The sequence below is a fragment of the Antedon mediterranea genome, chromosome 7 (assembly GCF_964355755.1).
Source record: "Antedon mediterranea chromosome 7, ecAntMedi1.1, whole genome shotgun sequence".
Taxonomy (NCBI): Eukaryota; Metazoa; Echinodermata; class Crinoidea; order Comatulida; family Antedonidae; genus Antedon; species Antedon mediterranea.
In genome coordinates this window covers 21,417,062-21,442,049 of record NC_092676.1, presented here as the reverse complement: position 1 = coordinate 21,442,049, position 24,988 = coordinate 21,417,062, and the positions used below count along the sequence as shown (strand labels likewise).

At 31.8% G+C, this 24,988-nt stretch overlaps 2 protein-coding genes across 2 annotated transcripts in view; both read left to right on the top strand.

The window, feature by feature from the left end:
• The first annotated feature begins 2,034 nt into the window (after positions 1–2,034).
• LOC140055499 (uncharacterized) lies at positions 2,035–3,419 on the top strand. The gene is made up of 3 exons (XM_072100842.1): positions 2,035–2,239; positions 2,418–2,782; positions 3,165–3,419. The coding sequence occupies exons 1-3, from the start codon at positions 2,035–2,037 to the stop codon at positions 3,417–3,419; spliced, it is 825 nt and encodes a 274-aa protein (XP_071956943.1).
• Positions 3,420–7,323: 3,904 nt separating this feature from the next.
• LOC140055498 (E3 ubiquitin-protein ligase rnf213-alpha-like) overlaps positions 7,324–24,988 on the top strand; it is a 44,848-nt gene continuing 27,183 nt past the window's right edge. The window contains exons 1-28 of the mRNA XM_072100841.1: positions 7,324–7,398; positions 7,605–7,709; positions 7,909–8,037; positions 8,418–8,583; positions 8,735–9,079; positions 9,536–10,152; positions 11,082–11,241; positions 11,809–12,026; positions 12,328–12,459; positions 13,563–13,724; positions 14,095–14,948; positions 15,060–15,187; positions 15,802–15,879; positions 16,354–16,457; positions 16,873–17,011; positions 17,225–17,429; positions 19,105–19,336; positions 19,614–19,772; positions 20,260–20,374; positions 20,639–20,801; positions 21,051–21,225; positions 21,420–21,532; positions 21,694–21,885; positions 22,561–22,683; positions 22,977–23,106; positions 23,454–23,692; positions 23,897–23,979; positions 24,465–24,598. Coding sequence (XP_071956942.1) covers positions 7,324–7,398; positions 7,605–7,709; positions 7,909–8,037; positions 8,418–8,583; positions 8,735–9,079; positions 9,536–10,152; positions 11,082–11,241; positions 11,809–12,026; positions 12,328–12,459; positions 13,563–13,724; positions 14,095–14,948; positions 15,060–15,187; positions 15,802–15,879; positions 16,354–16,457; positions 16,873–17,011; positions 17,225–17,429; positions 19,105–19,336; positions 19,614–19,772; positions 20,260–20,374; positions 20,639–20,801; positions 21,051–21,225; positions 21,420–21,532; positions 21,694–21,885; positions 22,561–22,683; positions 22,977–23,106; positions 23,454–23,692; positions 23,897–23,979; positions 24,465–24,598 — 5,475 coding nt within the window. The remainder of the gene's footprint in view (positions 7,399–7,604; positions 7,710–7,908; positions 8,038–8,417; positions 8,584–8,734; positions 9,080–9,535; positions 10,153–11,081; positions 11,242–11,808; positions 12,027–12,327; positions 12,460–13,562; positions 13,725–14,094; positions 14,949–15,059; positions 15,188–15,801; positions 15,880–16,353; positions 16,458–16,872; positions 17,012–17,224; positions 17,430–19,104; positions 19,337–19,613; positions 19,773–20,259; positions 20,375–20,638; positions 20,802–21,050; positions 21,226–21,419; positions 21,533–21,693; positions 21,886–22,560; positions 22,684–22,976; positions 23,107–23,453; positions 23,693–23,896; positions 23,980–24,464; positions 24,599–24,988) is intronic.

The following is a 24,988-nucleotide window of genomic DNA, read 5'->3' as shown; positions in this document are numbered from 1 at the left end:
GTCGACTGTCTGACTGACATTTTTATGATATTTGCGCATGCGCAAGTCAACTGCCAAACTGAGTATGTCATAAAACTGCAAAACGAGAGTGATCTCGCGATCATGACGTGTACAAATCTCTTAGATTTTTTAACCTGTCAAAATTGTAATGAGGTATCCTGTTGTGAATTATTTACACAAACGCGTACAGCAGAGTCCTTGTAACACAAATCTGCTTCATTGGGACTGCTATTCACTTTTAGTACAGTTTCTAGGTTGTCACCCCAGTGAGGCTCTCCTCCTACAAACTGTGATTTATCAATTTTTATTGGTTATTTTAAATAAAAGTGTAATACTACATGTTATGGCGTAGGTTAAATTACATACATAGCCTGGCATAAGCCTGTGTCCTACCAACGGCGTAGTGATGGAATAGCACCACAAGCACTAGAGATTACAAGGTCATTAGGTCATACGTTCACTGGCACATGTAAATGTCCACTTAATGGGTGAGTACCAGTCGACTACTACCCATGTGAATGTGAACTCTGTACACATTCACTCAAATCGAAAAGTTCCTATTGATTGAGGATGCTGCAACTAGGCTGTCAATTGTTGCGGTTATAGCTATTTTTATCAATTCACTCAATTTCAGTCTTTTATGTGGCAGACCTGCATTCTTGATAATTACAATGGCAGCCCTTACTCTTACTGCCAGTGCAACAATACATATTTGTACATAATACTGACTACATAAACATTTATAAAAAGTGGGTTATTTTATAATCTATTCAACTTCACTTGTCACAAACTCGCCATATACTAGCATTATTGTTTAATTATCATCTGTGTTCTAACTGTAATTAGTTATTAAGTACTGTGGATTTTATAAAAGACTTGTATTAAAGTTGTATTACCAATATTTGTTATAGCAAAGAAAACGTACCATCCGCTTTGAGAGATAAACAAGGTGGGATGGTAAAAATATACTTTCATGCAATTCTTACACCTGAATTCAAATTCAACGAAACTACTGATGCAGTATACATTCGTTTTGGATCTCCGGAACTAGGTAGTTTTAAGTATGACGCAGTTAAAATGATTCCAAACAAGTAAGTAGTACAGCGTTATATCTTATTTAATTGAATGCTTTTGGAAATACATGATTATACATATTTTATCCAAAGTTTGATTGGATATGTCTCTTGTTATGGGTGCTTAGTTGACCTATCATTTTTTAAATTTTAATTTACATTAGTTTGTTTACATTTGTATTAAAACTGCAAAATGAGTAAATGTTGCCAAAAAAATGCAGCTCTTTAATTACTTTATATCTTTTTGTACAAAATATATTTATATATAAACACAACAGGCAAAGACCATTAATTTTAAACCGCCCGGTGAGATACTGAAAATGTATTAATTAATTAGAAACGATAAGGTTAGGAAATCTGTCACAATGAGAAAAAGTCGCCCAACCGAGATTCAAACCCGGAACCTTCTGCTTGATATGCAGATGTTCTAACCATTAGACCACAGAGGTTTTTATGGTATTGTTCAAAGACGATTGGATATTGACTCTTTAACAGGCATCTGCTATGGTAGGCTAAAGATGTAAATGTGCGTCCGTTATGCGTATTATTATGATGTTGAAAAAGGTTTATTGAATCTAAATTTGTGACATTCAGGCAGATTACTTCATTAAAAGCTAAGCAATAATATAAAGTTTGAACCCACAAGTATAAAATCTGATAATGCCTACATAACAGAAATAAGGTGTATGCTATCCTATGACCTGAAGTTCATATGTCTAGTTCCTGGTCTAATGACATATTATACATGCATGCAGTAAAAAACAAACATCAGGTGATAATTTTTACTGTTGTGGCCATTAATTGTTAATTAAATTTGTGTGGGTGTTTTCAATTTTGCATCCCTCTCCATAACAATGAAATGATTTTTGAGCTGTGATTGTGTTGTATTTAACAATCTATAGTTAGTATGTGATCCATGATGTGTTACCATTGTTATTATTTTCTATTTCATTTCAGAAATATGCACAAATATGTGTTTATGACAGGTGAACTTGAAGTTAAACCAGGCTATCTCAAATTTGACTTTCTTACCTATAAGTATTGCCTTGTTAGAAAAAGTAAGAATGGGAAAAAAGAATTTAGTTTTGAATTTCTTTACAATCAAAACGGAAAAAAAATTGTCAACAGAGCTTTGATGACTAAATCGATGAATCTTAAGACAGGAGGTACAATATACTCTATTTATTTTTTTATGTACAACACTAATTTAAAAAAAAAAAATTAAATTTCAAATTGTATAATTAACAAATTGAGCAAGGATTTGCGCAATTTTAAATGTTGCAAATTATGCTTTAACATTAATTAATTAATAATTAAATAATTTTGTTTTCTTTCTTTTCATAGAAATTTGGCATCAATATGATAACATGATTCACCATCGAAAACTAAAAGATCTCATGAATAACGCATCTGGTGGACAAAAATCATTATTTGGACGAGCAATAGAACATGTCACCGTATTCTTTTTTGGTGATAGTACAATGTCAAACTTTGACAAGCGTATTGCAGCAGACTATAAAGAAGGTTTGTTGTCATACCTTCCTGCTTGGGAAGGTTTTGTGTGTGCAAATGCTGATACATCACTGAAGCCTTGTGAAGCGATTAAGAAGTTCATTGATATTGCTACAAGTATGAAAGGAACACATACAAACCTCCAGGATTCACCAGAAATAAAAGTGTGGGTTCCTTATGGATATTCATCTAATCAGGTACTACATTTGTTTTTATCGTTCAAAGTGTATTAATAAGAAAAAAAGGAGGTTAAATAATTTAAAAAAATAATAATGAAGCATTAATGTTTAATGACATATGAAATTGATGAAATTTAATAAAAGTGTGGTACTTTTGGCACACAAAAAAAAAATGAAAAAGGTACAACATTTTTTAACAAATTAAGGTCACGTTGTTGTCTATTTTTTTTTTTGTCAGATGGATTATAGATCTTGTTTCTATGATGTATATTCTATACTTTGATCCATTGTTGTTTTATTTATTTTGCTTTTGTCAATTAAAAATGGGTTTTATCTGATTTGAAAAAAAAATTGACTAAATTTATAGAAACAACTGTGTACTTTGTTGCTTTTTTAACAGGTTATTTGTCAGCATCTTGAACCAAAGATCAACCAGCTAGGAAGTATTTCTACTTCTGATAATGATGCCATCATTAAAGTCTTGACGTCAGCATTAGCTATTGTTCACATACTTATAAAGTCTAGCATCTATTTGAAACAACCACAAGTAAATAACTTACTACACGCTTTGCTCATACCACCCAATTTGAGCACAAAAGAGTATGACTTTATTATTGAAAAAGTCAAGGAAGAGTTTGCTCCTATAATGCAGTAAGTAAAATAATATTTCTTTATTTTTTATTTTATGTTATGTATCTAGGCACATGTAGCAAAGGATTATCAATAGTAAATTAATCGCTGTCTTATCATATGTGATAATCCCTCTGATAAAGGCGCTAATATTGTATGGTGCAATAATAAATAGTTTGATTTTGACATAAAAATGTCAGATACAGATTCCGTTTATTATCCAATATAATGGATAATAATTACAGTGCTCATATCTTGGCTTGCCTAATTGGATAAATATAAAGGAAGAAAAACAACTATCTAAGAAATCTTTTGCGCGTTCACTGTCCTCATCCTACTTCTAACGCAGCCGATTATGTCGCCATGAAGAGGATGATTGGTGTCTTCCAATATAGCATGGAACACATCAGCAAGCCGTTCGCTGTATAAAGAGTCAAGAGTTTGCACAGACTAAACAATTACTTTCCCCGCTCTACCCAGCTCCTTTTCAATTCGATCTTTATCCCCCTTACTGATATTCCCAGCCCAGCCCAACATACAATATCATCATCACTGATGAGAAACATTCTACAAATATCCTGCGTTACCCCAAACGAACCAAGTTTCCTCAAACAGTACAACCTTGTATTTAACTTCTTAACTACATAACCTTCATTGACTTTATTACATGTTAAATGCATTTTTTACCAACTATAGGTATATCTAAAACACCAATATGGTTTTTTTTTCCAGTTCTTTAAATTATATGTGGCCTTACTGCAAGAAGTAATTGTATGAATTCTTAACCCTACAAATGTTACAGTAATGAAACAATTATACTAATGATTGATGCAAATGTAAATAACTGACAAAAACATTTAAAAAAATGTTAAAGAAACGTAATGCCCCTTTTTTTAAAACAGAGATCTAATCAAGTCACTTGAATCCTGGTGCAGGAGAATTATAACATCAGATAGCAATTATGATGCTTCTTGGTTGCTGGTAATGCCTCTTTTGCACTTTTTGCGAGTTGACTCTAGGCCAAACAAATGGCCTGCAAGTTTGGATAAACATAACTACAATGAAGAGCAGTGGATGACATATAATGTGATGAAAGTTAATGAAAGTGAAATACATCAAAATAGAACTATGTAAGTAGATTTTTTTACAGTTATTCATTCAATACATTTTTTTTTTTGGAAACCATACAACAATCTTTGTTCTTTCTGTACAATCTCAATCAATAGACTTCATTTCGTTTCATGGAATGATTAGAGGCACAAGAGAAAATGGTTTCTGATCTCTTGTATTATATCAATACACTCTGAATGGTTGACCAGTAGACGGAACATAGTTTTCTAAATCCAGTGCCATATTGATTGTTCTTGTAGTACCTTGTGAAACCTTATTTTAGAAGAATGAAACCGTAAGCCCATATTGATCTTACATTAGAGGAAGACTTGAATTATTTCATTCACATACTTTTTGACCTAACAACAAAAAGCAAATATATATTACATAATTAATCTTTATTTTAAAAAGAAAGAGAAAGAAGTATAATACTTTATTATACTGTATTTCCATCTAAATCTTTATATAATTAAAGTACATATTTCTTTAGTATGGTGTAACATTTATAATAAAAGCATTCCAACCTTTAATTTCTTCTGACTATAAACAGAAGAGAAATAACACAGTAGCCTATGTGTGAGTGGATAACATATGTTTTTTTTCTTGAACTTCTTTTACTCAATTAATATTTTATTTTAAATCCACACTCTGTCTGTCTACTTTAATTTAAATACTTAATTTCTAATATTAATCCCAATAGTTTTTATCTTTCCTTTTGTCAATTCTTTTGTTACTATGCATTGCATTTGCGTATTGATACAACATTAATTTTAATCTTTATATTTAGGGAGCAATTGCCAGGAATACTGAACAAACTTCAACATCTTTTTGAAGTTGATTTTCTGCTTCAGTCAACAATTTTGTCATCAATGAGCCTAGTTCACCTCACAGAGATCGTTCGCATTGCCAGTTTTAATCTTTACATAACATGTCGTGCAGTTGCACGTATGGTTCACCAGATTTTTGTAAGCCATCAATTGGGCTCAAATAAAATTCAGGTAAAATTACTTAGTGTTATTTTAAAGCTTCATCTACTCTATAAAACTAATTTGACAAAAAATGTGTGATTTGCCCAAATATGATAGTGATGTGACACCAATAGTGTCCATATATGGGCACATCACAAAGTTTGATAGTGTAGACAGAGCGTAACATTGAAATTTGATACTGTGGAATTATTGCACTTTAATTATTTATCATAATAAATTGCAATCAAGAAATTAACATAAATATTCAAAATTGTACACATTTCATTATCATTATTGCACTAAGATTTAAAAATAACAACAGTGCTTTAATTGTAACCTTTTTAATAATTTGTTATAATTTTGTTAAAGATTTGTCACCTTTTTATTCATATATTTTGGTTTTTGTTACTTCACTTTTTATTTATATATTTTTTCCATAAGTTTTATCAACTTTTTTATTATTAATATATGTTAATTTTGTGTAACATATCTCTGCCTTTTCTAACAAAGCAGTACAAACATCTGATATATAATTATCTTTGCCATACAGGAGTTTCAGACTGTCCTCTACATTATAATTGACAAAATGAAAGAGATGGAAAGGTATGTAATGTTTTTTTAAGACAAAGGTTATAAGTTAATTTGGATATGGAATAGGTTTAGATGAAATAATACTCTATTTGCATTTGATGCTAAAAGGAACTATTGTAATCATTTTTCTATGTGTGTGTAGACAATTAGGATTCTGTTTTTCGAGTTATGTGCAAAACAAACTAAAAACATGATATTTACTTATTCACTTTGTAAAAGTTGTATGGTTTGAAGATTCCTACTTCTATGTTTACTTGTACAGAGTGTGCTCCTCATTCCATAAGTGTGTTGACAAATAGTAATATCTTATCCTACTCAAAAGGTGTACTTTTTTATTGTTTAAATTGTACAATAAGTTACAGTCCTTATCCTAAAACTCTAAGAGTTTGTTCTACAAATTATCATTTTTTTTATTGTATGTGCTTGGGAAATACATTACATTTTGTATAATACCTTATGACTACTCAGAAACTTGTATCTTTTATTTATATCACTGGTATATTTATTCAATAATTCAATTCAACATTCATAAAATTTAGCAGCAGGAAAAAAAATTCCGCTGAAATGCACTTTATGATAACAAAAGGATAATCAAAAAACAATAAACACATTAAAAATTTAAATTATTAATTAACTGTACTAAATATGATAGAGGGCTAGTCTTGTGACGCACAGAGTTACAATTGATGTTACGTATCCTACAGTATCAGCATTGCGACTATAATATTTATGAATAGTATTACCTCTAGGCGGAACAAGTGAGAGCTTAGAGTTGGGATTCAAAATGGATTTCGCAAAGGATATACAAAGGTCTCTACGCCTTTCACTAATGCTGTTTAGACGCAATACAATCATTATCATCATAATCATTATTTTAGGAAATATAATTTCTTCCTAACAAAATTTCTTATCTTTCTTTTTCCTAGAACAAAATCATTTTATTTGTACAGTATTTACTTGCAAATATACATATATTTTACCTATACTAATACAAATTGTAGAAATAGGTGTGATAATTTGAAATAATACTGAATAATTGTTTTTTTATTGAACAGTTCAGGCAACCAACTTACTGAACATGATTACAAAGCAACACAAACTATCTTAGAAGCATTGCTATGTCTTAAACGTTGTCCAAATAAAGACAATTTTACAACAATTATGTTGCTGCTGCAGTTGTTTGTTGTAAGTGTAGACAGATGTGTAGCTCGTTCTAATTTGGATTCAGCATCTAATTTGGTTGGAACAATGAAAGTATATATGGCTGATGCTGGAGAACTTTTTAAAAACCTGATAAAGAGTTTGATAGAGAGCAATGGTTATTCAGATTTCACAGTAAGTGCTGAAACCTTATGCAATAACTGCATCACACAGTTAAGTTGCAATCACTGCAGAAATTTCACTTCTATCATTTTATACTGGAAAAAACTTGCTGTACAATTCTGCATTAACATCAGTAATCATGTTAAAATCTTTTTTAGTAAATTTAGAATGTTTAATTAAAATGTTTTATTAAAATGTTTTCCTTTTATATTTACAAGCTTGGCCTGATCAATAACCTGTTCAGTATAGGTTTCAGTCATAAAGAGTTTCAAGAAATATGGCACAACTTTTTGTACACAAGTTTACAAGAAAGCATCAGATCGGTAATAGTTTTTTTTTATCTTTACAAAATCTTTTCAGTAGTACAGTATTATAAAATGATAACATTTGCAAAAAAAGTTAATTTCGTTGAATCCCATAATAGTAAAAAACCAAATTTAAATGTATACATGCCTTTGATCCCCATCCGCATACAGTATCTCTGTTTAGTTTCATAAAATGTGATAATGTAATTGATTGTAGAGAATTCAGACAAACAAAGAACAAGAAGTGGTAACATTTTATTGCACTACAGACTTTGGAAATATAGATGGTAGGATTCAGGAAGCCTTTTCAAAAGCAGCATTTGGTGTCATAGATAAAGTTATGGAGGTAAAATAACTTTATATAAACAAAACTAAACAAATGGATATTTCAAGGATCTTTATTTTGCATAAACCCTACTTTTTACTTGGTCTACATTAAGATAAAATGTACACCTATCAATGTTGGCTTAGGAGTTAAAGATAAATACTGTTGCTTTAACAATTTTTGAAACATCCTTATTTTGAATATTTTTGCATATTTTTATCAAGCCAACAATACTTTTTTATGCAACGGCTCAATTTGTAAACGTGGAACATCAACTAGATCTATATACACTGTTCTGTAGGCTTTATGAAAAGTGTTTTGGACTTATAATATAAATCACACTTGATTTTATTGGGAGAAAAACTCAATACAATTTCTTAAATGTGCATTACATGATGTAGGGTACTAGTGGAGAAAAAATTATGTCCAGTATCCAGTCATCTGAAGCAACCAAATATGGTGAATTATTCTCTCATCTGCTTGAAAGCTCATTATCAAAACCAGATGCCATGACACTTCGGTACCAACTACAATGGAAACCACTTGCTAATTTTCTTAAGATGACAGGTACGACACTATTAATGCGTTTTTAATTCATAAAAAAATCTATTTTTTAAATGAATATTTATAACAATATATGTTTTGTTAAGATTATGGAGAAAAAAAAACTGTTGGACATCATAATATTATACATCTTCATTTTTATATTTTTTTTCAGTTAAGTGCAAAAGCAGCATTGATTTAACTGAAACAGCCCAGTATTTGCTCTTTCAAGCTAAATCTTTGATGGAAGATTGTGTACTGGACAGCATTTTCAGTGGCTCAATTAAAGTAAAAGATCTTAAATTGATTCTAGAGAAGAAAGAACAATTTTTCAAACTTACTGATGTCATGGATGTTGCAGGAATTGCAAAGAAATACTTACCACATTCTGCTAATAATAGCAATATTCAGTTGGATGTGTTGGTGCGTAGAGTAGTTGAGCAGCGAGAATATGAACTGAAAGCTTTTGTGGATTTTTCAATTAGTGTTGCTGTAATGACAGCAATGTGCAGAGACTTTGGTAAATTTGAGATTCTAAAATAATGCATCTTCCAAATGTAATAATATTCAAGTAGTAATTTAACCAGTCTGTTGGTCTTTCTTAATACCATTATTAATATTGATCATAATGTACAGTATTAGTATAAAAGAATGTTTTTGAGTGGGGGAGAAAATCATTTCGAGATAGATTTATTGATCCCAATAATAAATAACACCACCATAAAGTGCAAGAGATTCTCTAGGTTGAAATTAGTTTTTGTTAATTGCAATACAGTACTTGCACACCTTTCTATGTACTTGATTGAAATCAAAAAGAGTATACATGCACTATACTATATACTCACTCACTCAAACATAAATAAAATGTATGCATGTAAACTGTCATTTCATTCCATTGTGAGGGTTGGAACCTAGGACAAGAAGTATAGTACACAAAAGAATAGTATGATGATGCAAAAACAATTTTTTTTTTTAGAAGACAGCAGTGGAAGGAAAAATCAGATAGTGGACGTAACAGAAACTGAGAAGTTACTTAAAGTTGATAAAGACCCACTAAAGTTAAATGAGTTATGCTGCCCATCTGACATCCAAATGTGTATGTTGAGTATGTTGACATCCCCAAATATTACATTCTTCAATTTTTCAAATGAAGTAAGGGGAATGCTCCCAGAAATTCAAATGGTATACAAGAGTTTAATCTTTCGACAGTTCTGGGACAGGAGCGTCCGTAGAGAGTTAAGGCAACGAGGAGAAAGTGGAAAACTGATGACACTGGACAATGTGGAGAAGAGAATATGGCAAAATGTCAAGACAGATTTACATAACTTCATTCAATCCTTAAAGCTTGGTAATATCACATTACAGTCTGTTGAGAACAACTTATCTTGTATCTCTGATGGAGACTTGGAGATGCATTTTAAATTCTTTGAGTCTGACAACTTTTCAACATACTGGATCAAAAATCGTTGTGATCTAATCCGTCTCTACCGACAAATTAACAGATGTTTTGCAACAGCCAAAATTATCCAAGAGATCCATGTAACTTTTCAACTGAAAGGAGATTTCAGTGCTGTAAACATGTTGTGTTCAATGGTAAGTTATTCTATTAGACGCGACTCTACAGCTCACTATGTCGGTCGGTCGGTAAACACTAACTTGTATAAGCCTTATCTTGATATCAGTTTCATCTAGCTAAGTCAATTTTTCACAGTATATTCCTTATGGCCAGGAATCGATGTGGTTATGTTTTCACGGTGCGCAATCAAAAATTACGCGGTCTACGCACGATTTAACGAAATCACGTTTGTAATCCGTATCTTCACAAGCATGAATCACAATTAAATAAAATTTGGTACTCATAAATTTCAGGGCATAAATCATCATATGGCAAAACAATTACGTGTAATTAATATCTTCACAAGCATGAATCACAATTAAATAAAATTTGGTACTCATAAATTTCAGGGCATAAATCATCATATGGCAATACAATTACGTGCGTACGTAATTTTCAAAATTGTCAACATTTATATTCGATGAAATAAGAGTACGTTCAAGCAATTTTAAGCATACAAAAACTTGCCATAAGTGCGCAGATTTTCATATTTGATTCACTTTTCAACTCGAAATTACGTTATACGAGCACGTAAAATATGACAGGTTACGCAAGTGTAAATTAAAAAAATATTAATGTTTTTAAACATTTTCAGCAAATTTGGTCGGTCGGTAAACGCTAACTTGAGCACGCGACTGCAGCCATCTATATGGCCTTGTTTTTAATAGAAAATGCGTTTTTTTAACAAATGTCTAGAAAATTTATTAATAGTTTTTTTTCTTCTAGATCTGAGCTTTCTAGACATCTTGTTGTTTTAACATGTCTTTTAAAGTATTAATTCTAAATTTGGAATCATGATTCACTCAGAATTAAATAATACCATTTTTACATGCACAAGGTCAGCTGAAGTCATTTATAAATATTAAATTAATGCATTTTGATTTCTTATTTTTATATGTACTTTCAGAAAAAAACAAATTTCAAACAGACACTTTTGAAAAATGTGGATAGTGGTATGACAAAAGTCTGTAAAGAGCTTGAAAATGTGACGAAAGAAGAGAGTGAATGTTTGCAAACACTAATGAAAAGTAAAGACCTTATTAGTTGGATAAAAAAGGAAATAAAAAGTAAGTATGTATGTTTTGTGTCATGTTTTAATTCTTAAAATCACAAATTGTTAAGATTGTTTTTAGAATAGTTTACAAATAAAAAATAATACAATGCAAAATATCAGGGTTTAGCCAACATGGTAGGTAGGATACAGATTTTGTTTTTGTATATTTATTATTTACAAACTTTTAAAATAAACAATACTTTGTTATTACATGCCTGTGCTTGTCAACAGTCAATTTATTAAGATCAAATCAAATTAATAGTTGCAGTTCACTAAAGTTGAATTACTAAATGCCATAATGCATCAGTGAATATGAATAGTATTGTTCGAATGAAAGTTCATATGTGCCGGTAACTAGATTAAATGGTTTAAACTAACTTACAGCACAGTAGATTCAACATACCTCAATTTTTAATTTTCGACACAAGGTATGTTGAATTTAAAGCTTGTTTAAACTATTTAATCTTGATAGTATTGTTAGTACCTAATTACACGCTTATATGATATGTAGTCAGTACTGTAGTTGAAAGATACATTTCAGAGAGTTTTTGACAATTCACATTACTTTCAATTTGTATAGGTGTGCAGGAATTGAATGTGTTTGTAGATTTGGCAATGATCCAAGCTGGGGAAACTCCAATGGAAGTGGACAGAGTTGCCTGTCTCCATCGGGTTGCAACTGGTTTTTCTGCTTTTATTTTTAATCTTACTGAAGATTGTAATTTTGAAAATCTCATAAACATCTGCAAACAAACATGGAAAGTTCTGAAAAATGATCCACAATTGTCAAGTAAACTGGTAATCACAAATTCATTATTCTACATGTGTTGTAACAACTATTTATTTAACTTTCTTTAATGCAAGAAGTAAACAAAAACAATAGCAAGCACATATTGTCAATTACAGAATTTGCATAAATGTTATGAGGATTGTAATGTGATTGCTTTTGTTCTAAAACATAGTAAACAAATAGAACTTTATACAGTTCTTGTACATACTTGGTTATAAGCAATCCATTGATACTTTTATACTTGTATGTAGACTTAATTCAACCTGGAATGACAATCTTGGTAACTGTCTGTTTTGTTATTTATTATAGTCGGATATTTCTCATTACATGGAATGGCTGAATGGTATTAAAGAATCACATGGTGCAATGGAAGTGACTTCAATACAGGAAGTGGAGAAAATTAATGCAAAAGGGATTTATGAAATTGGCAAATTAACCAAGGTATAATATACTACGAGAGCATTGAGAGATTACTTCGCCAAGAGCTGACTTTCAAAATAAAAAATGATTTTTTAAATTTCTTTATTGTTTAATAAAGTCCATAGGCTTAACAGGTAGTGGTCTGTAGTGTAATAAATGTATTATGTTTCCAGTTAGTGATCACAAAAAGTCACAATTTGGCCATAATTTCACGGCCTAAAGTAGTCCAGAATTGGGAGTCTGTGGTTGTATTCACCAATCACACTTTAAAGCTTGAATTCATAAATCATGAGCTGCCCCAATGTCTGCTAAGGTCCAATCCTTATTGGATCCTGTGTGAAGGCATATGAATCCAAGGTTGGGGCTATATACATGGTAGGCCTACTGGCTAGTTAAGGGCACTTTTAAGAAACATCTGAGAACTGTGATGTCTGCATAAATATATTTGTGCATGCCACATGCAAATACTCAGATTAATTTAGGTTTTGGGGTTAAGCATTAGTCCTTAGACCATGGCTTATTCTTTACTCCATGCTTAGACTGATTATTGTTAGGTGGCTTAAATGCTGATGAGAAGTAAGTTAACTGTGCTGTTTGCATAAATATATTTGTACATGCCCACACTTCATAGTACGCACAATCTCACTCATGTATTCACATTATTAAGTGTTGCCAGTAGTGATTATTTATTTTTATAAATATAAACAACTAGAATTGGGAGGGTGTGGTGCGGCCAATGCATGGAAGTACTGTAACTAAAGCCTGGTTTCCATAAAATCGCTACACGACAGTGCGTAGCGATTCGATGAAAACGCTAGAATTTATCGGGGATCTAGTACGCGAGCGCTAAATATAGTACGCGAGCGCTAAATATTCTTTGGTACGCGTATACGATTCATCGGCGACAAAATCGGTTGAACTTTGTCGATTTGTCTGCGATGGAATCGGGGAGCCTTCCCGATTGCGTCGGCGACATCTGCGCGTGTAGCGACAGTGTAGCGATTTTATGGAAACCAGGCTTTAATGTTTTGCCAGCGTCACAGAGACACATGATTACAGGGTAAATGAAAAGTGTGCACCGATAACATAATGCAACAGATAACTTGATTGAAATGTTATTTTAGGGAAGTTTACAGCTTCGTGTCCCAGCAAAAAGGTGCAGAAGTGATAGTGAAAAGATTTACACGGTTAAAGAGCTGAAAGACCTACAGAGTAAGTTGATGCTTGTTGCTGGCAAGGCCCACAGAACTACTGATTCAAAAGGAGAAATTGATCGCTTTGTAGAGGTAAGGATGTGGTAATCCTTCTGAGTGGGTTGTTACAGCTATTGAAACTTGACTGAATTACTACACAAACCACATAATGTATGTCAAAGGGCAATCAACATTAACTGTCGTAATGATACATCCAATTTTATCTACAGTAGTCCTACTGTGTTATATAACATTAACAATTTTAAATATATTTATTAAAATAGTTTCCTTCCATCCAGTAATACATTATAGTTACACATTGAAAAAGTCATTATGTCCTTATAGACTTCATTTATTTTTGTTTGATATATTTGTTTATTATATGTAAGTATGCTTTACTCAAACTTCCTACACCACACTTTCACCTGCATGAAATTATGCAAATTATTTGTTCTTTTCATAGATATTTGATGGGGCTCAGGATCTGGAAGCATACTATCACAAAATGTGTGCATCAGGAAATATACACTTTACAGATATGAAGATTTGTCTGCATTGTGATAAGGACAGTGAATTCAATGTTCTTGTAGATTTCTGTGTCAAAGACCTGAAACCTCTGTTTGGGAAGAGAAAGCTTACAGTTATTTTAAATGAGTTGCTAGTGTTTCTGAAAGAAAGTCTGAAGGAATGGTATGATTATATCGATGAAAGAAGAGAAGATTTGTATCATCTCAATTTTTACACGACAAAGCAACTTGTGATTCTGCAGCGTGCTCTCGCAAAGTTTGGAAATGAAGATGTTCGTCCAGAAGTATATGCACTACTAAGTCTTGTGAGACCAAATTGTACAGTTCAGGATTTGAGAAGAGCAGTTGCAGAGTGTTCTGAAGAAATTGATTCAAATATTGAAGAGGAAACTGTAAACGAAGATGCCACATCGGAAGATATTGTAATCAATGAAAGCAATGAACAACTGATTACCTTCTGGGATGAAATGAAAGAAATGGTTGATGTACAACAGACGATGGCATATATAGAGGACAAGAAGCCACTCAGTATTGAAGAAGCAGTTGAGTTTATTTTCAATAGTCCTTATGAAGATGAAGTCTTAGAAGAGTTGGTGAAGAGATTTATTGATAGAGTTGGTTGTTGTCTGTCTGATCTAAGAAATGATGATGAAGAATTCGGGAATGAAGTAGCACAGGATACTTTTGATAGCAAAGAAAATGAACAAAAACCAATCAGTCTTCAGAATCGTGGCTTGGGAACTGAAAATGTCAGGAAAGATTTGTTAAAGGGAATGAAATCAATCAAAGGGTGAGCTTCATGTTGTATAAAAGGATGATTTGTTAAGAACTTGAATCTTGTATCGTATGAATTGGTGATAGAATTTTTACAAATTTGGAATAATTAATATTCTTTTTTCAGAACTCTTGTAAAAAAACTTAAACATCTATGGAAAAACTATCTAAGCTCAACAAAGTCTGTAGACTTATCTGATTATGTTAGTCTTGAGACACTTGGGAAGCTTCTGTACTGTTTGGCGTCATTAGATGGTAAGTCAAGTTTGCAATAACTATATGGTTATTAGATGATTGGGAAGGTAACTTCAGATAAAAAATATACCTCTTTTAACATATCTTTTGTATTAAGGAATGTAAATTTAGAGCATATTTTAATAGATGGAAAGTCGTCTAAAATTATATTGGGTATGGAATCATAATAAATGGTTGGAGGCACTAATTTACATTATTATTATTATACATAACTGGAAGTGGGGTGATTTTCTTTTTTTATGTTAATTTACTTCACTTACTACTATGTATGGCAGCCCTGTCAATTCAGATCAAATGTGTGTGTGTGTGTATATTTTGGCCTTGTGCCCACCACAGAATAGTCCTACTACATCAGATAGACTACTGTAGGCCTACAATAGGCTAGAACCACTGCTGTGATAGGTAAAAAATGATGTATTCACATTTACATTATACTGCATTAGGATAATCTTGATTATGATTTTTTACATACTTTCATAACTAACTCATACAAAAACATAGTGACGTCATTGTGGTTCACTTGCCAGTTACCTCTATTAGGAGATTACAACTTCAATTCATCTTTAATGTTCATGAATAATGTATAATCAAGTTTTTCTTTTTCTTTTTTTTAGATACAACAAATACAACAACAAGAACTTTCCCTCAAGTATTTCAAATAGGAAATCCTAACCTCATTGTTAGCCCTGCAAGTAAGTACGAAAGTACAGTACTTTAATTATTCTTTGGTGTTTTCTTTTTTAACAAAATTATTGAACTTTAATTTGTTCCATATTATTTGTAGTTAAACTAGCGTCCTCAAAATACAACATAAATGTTTGTGAATAATCTTTGATATTGACATCACAAATATCTTTGTGTTTGTACTGATACATACACATTCGAACACACAAATTTAAGTAATGCTACTGTACTTTGAAATTGAAATTAAAATGACCCCTACCATTACAATTTTTAGAATCCTGTTTATAAAACATCTTATTTCATTATAAATCAAAGAGATGCATAGGCAGTGTAGACAGAAAAAATAAAATTAAAATAAGTTAAAAGTACCTTAATAGAATTTTATTAACACAACATGTTTGAGACATTGAAACTCTAACAAATGATAACATTTCATTTATATGTTTAACAATTAAAATGTATCATGTTGTTTATGTTAACAGGAAATGTTCTTAACACAGTACTGTCTGTTTACATGGAAAACAATGAATGCCTACCAAGTTATGATGAAGTGCTACTGTGCAATTCTACAACCAGTCTAGAAAAGGTAATGCAACATTTTAAATTTTTTTATTTTTTTTGGTTGGTTGGTTGTCTAAATATTCAACACATACAAATGTATGTATAAGAAAAAAAACAAAACAAAAAAAAACCATGAAATAAGACTGAAAGAAAATGACACAGAAGAATAATTTTCACTGTTTTGTTGTTCAGCAGTTTGGAGCCTTCAAAACAGAGCTTGCCAAAACAGAACTCACAAGGCTTTCGCGTACACAACATAATAGCCCATCCAAAGCATGAAACTATGAGGAACTTAACTTAAATAGAAGACAGGTCATTCCCTCACACTGCTTTATCTACTGTGATTACTGCAGACATATTGTTTTCTTCTGCATTTTCATAATTTTAGCTTCAAATTTAAAAAAAGGAATTAACACACTTTCCCAAACCTTTTTCTACAGGTTGTATTACTATGGCGACGGGCGATAAATGGTAATAATAAAAAGACATACTGCCTTGTGAATGCTGATGTTTTGAATTATGATGTCAGTGTTGAAGCTGTTAATAAGCTTGGTTATTTAATGAAAGGAAAAAATGAAGGTACAGTATGTAGAACTTGATCACACGACACTCACACACATCAGTGCATGCGAACAAAATAAAAGTGTTTTGATAATTTCAATTGAAAATTAAAATACAATACTACTGATATTACTTATAATAGTTATATTAATGTTTTTAAAATGACTATATGCTTTCTCCTTACACTTTGTGTCTCAGGATTATGTCATTTTTTCTTAAATTACTTGTTAGGTTTCAAGCTTGTGATTATTTGTAATCGTGAAAGAGAAGACCAATCTCACATGGTGGCAGCATTTAACTCTTACCGCATTTCATCAGACAAACAAACTTGCAGAAAGCGAGAGGAAATACAAAGTTACCTTTATAAACAGTTCATTCAACAAGTTAAACTAACAAACCAAGGACTGACAACAGCAGCAATTTTAACCAATCAAAGGTTAATTAGATTAAATTTATAATTAAGTAGAATATTGATATTCAATAATTATTTTAATTAATCATTTTTTACAAACATTTAAAGTACTACAATTGTATTAAAAACCGTAATCATAAATAACATCTTTCTCTTTATAGTTAATTTTAGATTACTAGATGGTACGCTCGCTTCGCTCGCGTACCATCTAGGTCGTGCCCACAGATGGTTCTCGAATACATAATAATTTCAGCGTTAAAAAACTGGCGATTTCAAATATGTACGTACAATAATACATGTCGTTTACAGGAACGAATAAATAGACACTGATTTATGTACTCAACTAAAATTAGCACCCGAGAATTACTTCCGAAAGAGAAACTTGTCACAAAATGAGACCAATTGTTTAAGTCAAATTTAAACAAACTTAATTTGTGTTTTGTATGTAACATTAGGGGTGAGGGATGGGGAAGAGGGTGGGTGCAAAGAGGAACAATTTTTAAATATATTAAATATATTCTTTATCCATTTAGTAACGAAATATTAATTGTTTTCATGTTTTACAAATAATATATCACTAAACACAGTAAAACATTGCTATGTAACACTTTGTTGAAACTATCACCGTCCTAGTCGATTGAAATAGTACAGTACATGTAACGATACATCACTACGTCGTGTATGTTTATATAATGTAAAACAATTTGTGAAAACCACCTCTATTCGGGGAAAATCATAAAATCGATTTAATCGTCAATAAAAATTAAATTATCTAACTCAACTTTATTAGTAGGCCTAATGGTTTTCAATTGTTTCTTAGAGCCATCATACTTAAGTTGGTTCCTACCCTACCCACCAAAGTTGTTCTGCGTTTAGGGGATTTGATGCACCGTAGGCCTATCCTCTACTGGCTTTACAACGCTACTCATGCCAGTGAGGGAAGGGTGATGATGTGGGTGGTTTAAATGCAATAATAAAGATTTGTACATAATATACGGCGACTGAAAACGCTAGCTCATTATCCGTTTAAAAAAAATTATATCCAACCTCTGCAGCACAGATTGAAAAAAAAAATGGATCGAATTTCTGTTATGAGTATACAGTACATTCCTTTACGACGCCTGAGGGAATAGACACTTGTGGAAAGAGATTGGAATGTTCCATTCATCGCAAATCAATACATTTGTATAAACGTATATTAAATCTATCAAAAAAGTATTTTTTTAAGAAAATCGGCCTGTCTTCAACATTATGATACTGTACTCGAGCTGTTCAACCGGTTTTCAGCTATTAAAAACAATTATCGTAGGAGGAGATAGGAAAATGCGAAGCCTCCTCGCATTTTTGTGGCGGGTATTTTTCAAGATGGACATCCATTAGACAGTGTATACCACGATCGGAAAACACCCCTATCTGGGGCAAATCGTTGAACCTAAATTCGTTTTAATCGTCAATAACTAATTATCTAACTTAATTTAATTAGTAAACAGGGTTACATCAGGTGGTTAAAATCAGTACCGAAAGTACGAACCAACTTTACATACCATCGAGTAAAAATTCTAAAAGTAAGGCGCGATTTCCCGAATTTTGCCCTTACGTAAATTTATATATAGATAATTGCATAACAGTCATTGTACAATGAATAGTGAATAAACCATTATTGTACGTTTTAAAACATTTTATTCTGCCACTCTTATAGAACGTGTGTACAGACTATATCTTCTAACAGACCTGGTGTTGGAAAATCACTTCTAGTTCAACGGTACAAAGAGCAAATTGATTATGCAGGCCAGAAAGAAAATTGCTGCATCACGGTCCCTTTACAGACACTTACTGTTCAAGAGCATGAGATTGCAAAGAAATTAATCGGAGAGATTCAACAAGTTGATTTAATCTTTCCTCGGATTTTCCATCTTGATATTTCACCAAATGTGAGATACTACAGTACATCATTTATTTAATACCATCTACTCTCTGTAATTCTGTGTTTTGTAGTTGGTCAACACAAAACAGAAAAATAAAAACATCTACAAGAAATTGACCAACTTCAAACAATCTCTTACATCGTAAAAATTAGAAAATATATACAGTATTACAATAATTATGTAGTACAATACTCTTAAAAGAACTACTGTATAATAAATTATAATAGATTTAAATTGCGATTTTTAAAGAATTCTGTTATAATTACTTGTTATCTTGTTGTAGGTGTGTGTAGCTAGTTTGAACAATTTCTTGTTTAATCTTCTTGTACTAAACACAATATGCTGCTCCGATGGCTTTGTCTGGCGAAGACAATTATACGACCTTTATCTAGTAGAGGTCACTCTTGACCCCAAGGAAGCAGAATCTGAGGAAGATAAGAAGGTCTGTTGTCACTTGTCTTCTTCTCTTTTTTTTAAAACTTAAAATAATCAGTATTTATTATTGTCTAAATCTGGAGATATCTGCACTACTGTAGGGTATTTTTTCTGCTAAGAGAAATGTGAAAGGCTTGAGACTTGTAACCCTAATGCAATAATTTTAGACTTTTGAGCCCATTATTCATGATAGGGGAATATCTTTAGTCCTGAACTACAGTATCTCTGGGATTTAGTCCTGGACTATCCTAAACGGTATTCACAAAAGGGGATTATCTTAAGTCCTGAACTAAACCTGTAAAATCGCCAAAAGATAGACCACCCAAGGGTTAGGTATCTTAGGAAGTTAGTTCTGGACTATCTAAGAATAGCTAGAAAAAAAATTGCGGCCTGAGGTACGGTACTGTAGGTTACAAGTGTGAAAACTTTAAAACCATGAATACGGGCCTTTATTATTTGAGTCTTTTATTTATAATGAATTTTATTTCACTTAGAATGATCAGAAATTCGTCAAAGAATGTTTCTATGAGATTCTCCCAACTGTTTTGTGTCGACCACCAAGAGAGGTACTCGGGTTGGAATTGCAAAAAGCTAATGAACAATTAACAGGTATAATACACATTTATTATGCAGAAAACTGAATGACAACCTTAACAAGGACTTTCAGAAGAAATCATAATCTGTTCATCAAATCTACAGTATCCCTGACAACCAAAACATGGGCATCAATTTATCTTATTTGTAATTAGTACATCTATTGATATTATTATCTGTTATTACACAATTACCAAAGAGCTATTGCTTTTTTAACCACTTTTTAATTTATAATGAAGAACATATAAATCATCATAATATGATTTTTCTTTGTTGAAGATTTTAATGATCCTTTGATGGACGATCAGCAATTCCGAAGTTCAAGTTTCCAACTCCCGTATCGTTATCTAATAGGACTGGAGCAGAATGCGAATCTAGATAACTTTAGGTTTAATATAAGGGTTGATGGAACTCATGCTGAGTGCCTGACAACACTACTAAGGTAAACAATCTACTATAACCTATTTTAGTAAGGATAGTAATAAGTCTTTTTTTAGTTTTCTGTTAAACCAAAATAACAATGTAAAGTTAGGTTTGCGGTACATCAAGGAAATAAAGTATAGTTGAAAATGTCTCGACGTTTTGCTATGCTAACCGTACATTTTAATAGTATTACAGTATCATTAATACGAAAATAAACTTGTATATTAACTGTTTATCAAGTAAAGCTCATGCTGATTTTACATTCTAGACATTGTGGTCTTTGTAATCCATCATGGTCCGAGTTATGTCACTTTGCTCGTTTTCTTGAAAAACAATTAGAAGCTTGCGAAAGCTCTAGTTTTTGTGACCCTGTCATGCTGGCTGACACAGGACTGAATGGTTTTAGAACATTTGTTGTCAAGTTCATGTTACAGATGTCAAAGGTTGTTTATTTTTTATTTTAACATCGACCTTGCCACAATTTGTTTTAGGTGGCTTGTTTCTGCCTGATCTTTGGCCTAATGGAATAATTCATTAATATATTATTCCACATTTTTCTTTCTCTGCATATTATTACTGATTTCTATAGTGATTTTAACTTGAGAGTAAATATTGTTTTTTGTTTTTGTATTATCAGGATTTTGCTACTCCATCTCTTCAAATGAGTGATGAGAGTTACCGTGTAGATCTCGGCCAGGAAATGGATGACAATCTACAAGCATTACAGCTTCGCAGACGATGGGAAAATAGGTAAGATCAGTACAGTGGCCAACTAACACCTAACTTTCTTTTTCTTTTCCTGTTATTTTACTATTAAGTTAATCCAGAAAAGAAATGAAGGAAAAGAAAATGTAAAAAGAGGTATAATTTCTAAGGATAGACACTGGATAATACATCTTTTTTTTTCGTAGCCCACATCCATACATCTTCTTTAATCAAGACAATCAGACCATGACATTTATGGGGTTCAGCATTGATCGCAACGGAACACTTTTGGATATAAATGAAGAGGTACTTCAACGCAATGTGATGACAAAGAGTTTAATGAGAGGACTTAGTAATCAACAAGTTAACCTTTCAGAAGATTTCAACTCATTACCAAGGTGAATTTTCACAGTTAGACTTTGATATATATATAAATTTTTCATAACTTACGGAATAAATTAGAAACAGAATCCAGGATTGAACCTAGTACCTTGGGATTGGAAGGCTAACACGTTAACCAATAAGCTGCAGCTCATCTGGACTGAGCTTATTTTCTTTTGTGAATGCCTGTAATGCAGTATACAAATAATAAATAAATAAATAAATAAATAAAGTGCAATGGTACAAACAATTTCATGACAATGTGAAAGATGAAAATAGAACAAATTTTCGTTTTTTACCAAATTAAATGAAGAAAATGTACAATTATAAAACATTTATTATAGTTGTATAACACACCTACTTTTAACAAGAGGCTAGGCCAAGGATTAAACCATTCGAAAAAGCAGCACTCTAATTTTGTACGCGGAGTACAACAATTACTAATTGTACGAAGCATCATGTTGTGTGTGTTGCTGCTCTCTGTGTAACAAAAAAGGAACTTGCAAAACATTCGCAGTACTCGAATTATTATAACACAATTCAATACAGTAGAACATTTATTGAATATCATGTGACCCACAATCCTCCAGTGAAATGACAAGAACCTACTCAGGTGTGTTATAATGTGGATTAATAGTCTAAATATAGGATACTGTAGATCCTAATAAATAAACGTTTTTTTTTAACAAAAGGGATGAGAAGTTGAAAAAATTGTGTATGGTAATGGGAATCAATTATGTTAGTAACCCGGACAACACGTATGAACTGACCACAGATAATGTAAAGAAAATCTTAGCAATACACATGAGATTCAGGTAAAAATGTGGAAAATTATTTTATTGTTTGGTTTTCCAAGATTTCCAGGTAGGAATAATGCATGCCATTTAACAATTTAAGTTCTTACATTCCTTTCATTGTAAATACCAAACAACTAGGATGTCAATATTTAATTAATTTATTCTACTTTATTGCACATACCTGTAGCATTCTGTAATAGTCATGGCCAAAATTTCGGACCCTTAAGCACAATTGTAAGGCTTTTAGAATTAGTTTAATTTTAGTAAACTGGTTATGCCATCAACTACTACCTTTTTTCATAAACATATAGGTGTGGTATCCCTGTCATCATGATGGGAGAAACAGGTTGTGGCAAGACAAGACTGGTTCGTTTTATGTGTCAATTACAAGCAGGTGGCATTGCAGTCGAAAAAGAGGTTGAAAACATGATTCTTGTAAAGGTAACATTGAATGCTTTTCTTTTCCAGGAAATTTAATTGCGTTATGAGGTATTGGTAGTGACATTGTATGAAGAAAGTTCATATAAAACTTGGATTTTGGAACTGGTAAACAAGCTTTAACTGCCATACTACATTGTAATTACTACAAACATGGAGGAATTTCCTCCATGCTACAAACTAACTCCTTTTTTCTAATGTTTCCATGTTGTAAAATTATGTGTTCCTCAGTTTTTTTTTTCCATTTTATCCTTGTGCAGAATGGCTTCTGTATACTGTACATGTCCGCAAACATTTTACTCATAATGTTAAGCTTTGGAAAAGAACCCATAATATGTTTCTTTATTAAGGTACATGGAGGCACTTCTTCTAAGTACATTACAGAGCGTGTATGCAGAGCTGAAGAACTTGCAAAATACAACAAGTTACACTACAAAATTGATACGATTCTGTTCTTTGATGAAGCAAATACGACAGAAGCGATTGGAATCATAAAAGAGATCATGTGTGATGGTCGAATGAATGGTCAGCAAATTAACTTTGAAAGCAGTGGACTGAAGATTGTTGCTGCCTGCAACCCTTATAAAAGGTATTTAAATGACTACAATGCATAAAAACAACTTAATTACAAAGATATTAATCTATTACTTTTTCTTTTAAGTGCTCATGGCTCTGAATCCTATTATTGTTATGACAAAAAAGTATTTTTGATGAAAACTGTAATATTATATTCATATTGCAGAAATCTAAATGTAATCCTTTTACAAATGTTTGTTTGTACTGTACAATGTAGGCACACAGATGAAATGATAAAAAGACTAGAAGCAGCAGGTCTTGGATACAATGTTAAAGCTAGTAAAACAATGGATCGGCTAGGTATTTTACTAAATTTTTTTTAATTTTTTTTTTTTATTATTTATTTAAACAAATCAGCTGAAATACAACGATACTTTGAATTTGAGCCTAAAGGCTGCTACATGCTAGGATGATAACGAGAGAGATAAATAGCTAAAGACATACATTTTTCATAAAGCAAAAGAAAGTAGAAAAGTTTTCATTCTAGAACTATGGATATCCATGTATGCTGTCTTTAATAAAATAATATTTTAAAAAATCCAATTAAATGACGTCATAATCAATTAGAACAATTAAATCGTCATGATATTATAGCTCTTACTGATGATGACGTCAAAGGCAGCATAGATGGTGATCCTTTAGATATCTTTTGTCTTAAGTGGGAAAAATGTATATTTCTATTTATTGTCGATTGTTATTGTCCTAGAAGGGAGTGAATTTTTTAACAGGAACTTGTACAGCAACGAACACCATTGACATTGTGGTTCTTTTATGTATGATTTCAGGTCATATTCCTTTACGTCAACTGGTTTACCGGGTCCAAGCTCTTCCACCCAGCATGCTACCATTAGTGTGGGACTTTGGACAGCTAAACAGTGATGTGGAAAAGATGTACATTAGGCAAATTGTTCAACGCTTTGTAAGTAGTATTCACATCTTTCTGTTCAACGTTCTTAATTGATTTTGACATGGTTTCTATTGACAATGATTTACAGTTTGGCAAATCTCAACTCAAGTCCTACTTAAGTTTGTTGCCCACATACATTAAAAGCTATGCATTTTCAGTTTTCAAATTGCTGTGTACCCATTCTCATTGCATTTCTACCAAAAATAAATGTCATATTGTCATATATATCATCTATAAGCCAATCGCTTCCATACTTTATCCAAAACTTACAGTAGGCCTAGTGGGCTTATCATTTACTTTTATTATTTACATATTTGGATATGATCTATATTACTTGTCTTATTTTTTTAAAACTTGTTAAAAATATATGTGTTGGAGAAAACAAAAACATCTTCATTATTA

Coding starts and splice junctions, on each gene's coding strand:
- LOC140055499 (XM_072100842.1), top strand. CDS start 2,035: ATGCACAAATATGTGTTTATGACAGGTGAACTTGAAGTTAAACCAGGC. Junction 2,240..2,417: donor GATGAATCTTAAGACAGGAG/GTACAATATACT, acceptor TTCTTTTCATAG/AAATTTGGCATCAATATGAT. Junction 2,783..3,164: donor ATGGATATTCATCTAATCAG/GTACTACATTTG, acceptor CTTTTTTAACAG/GTTATTTGTCAGCATCTTGA.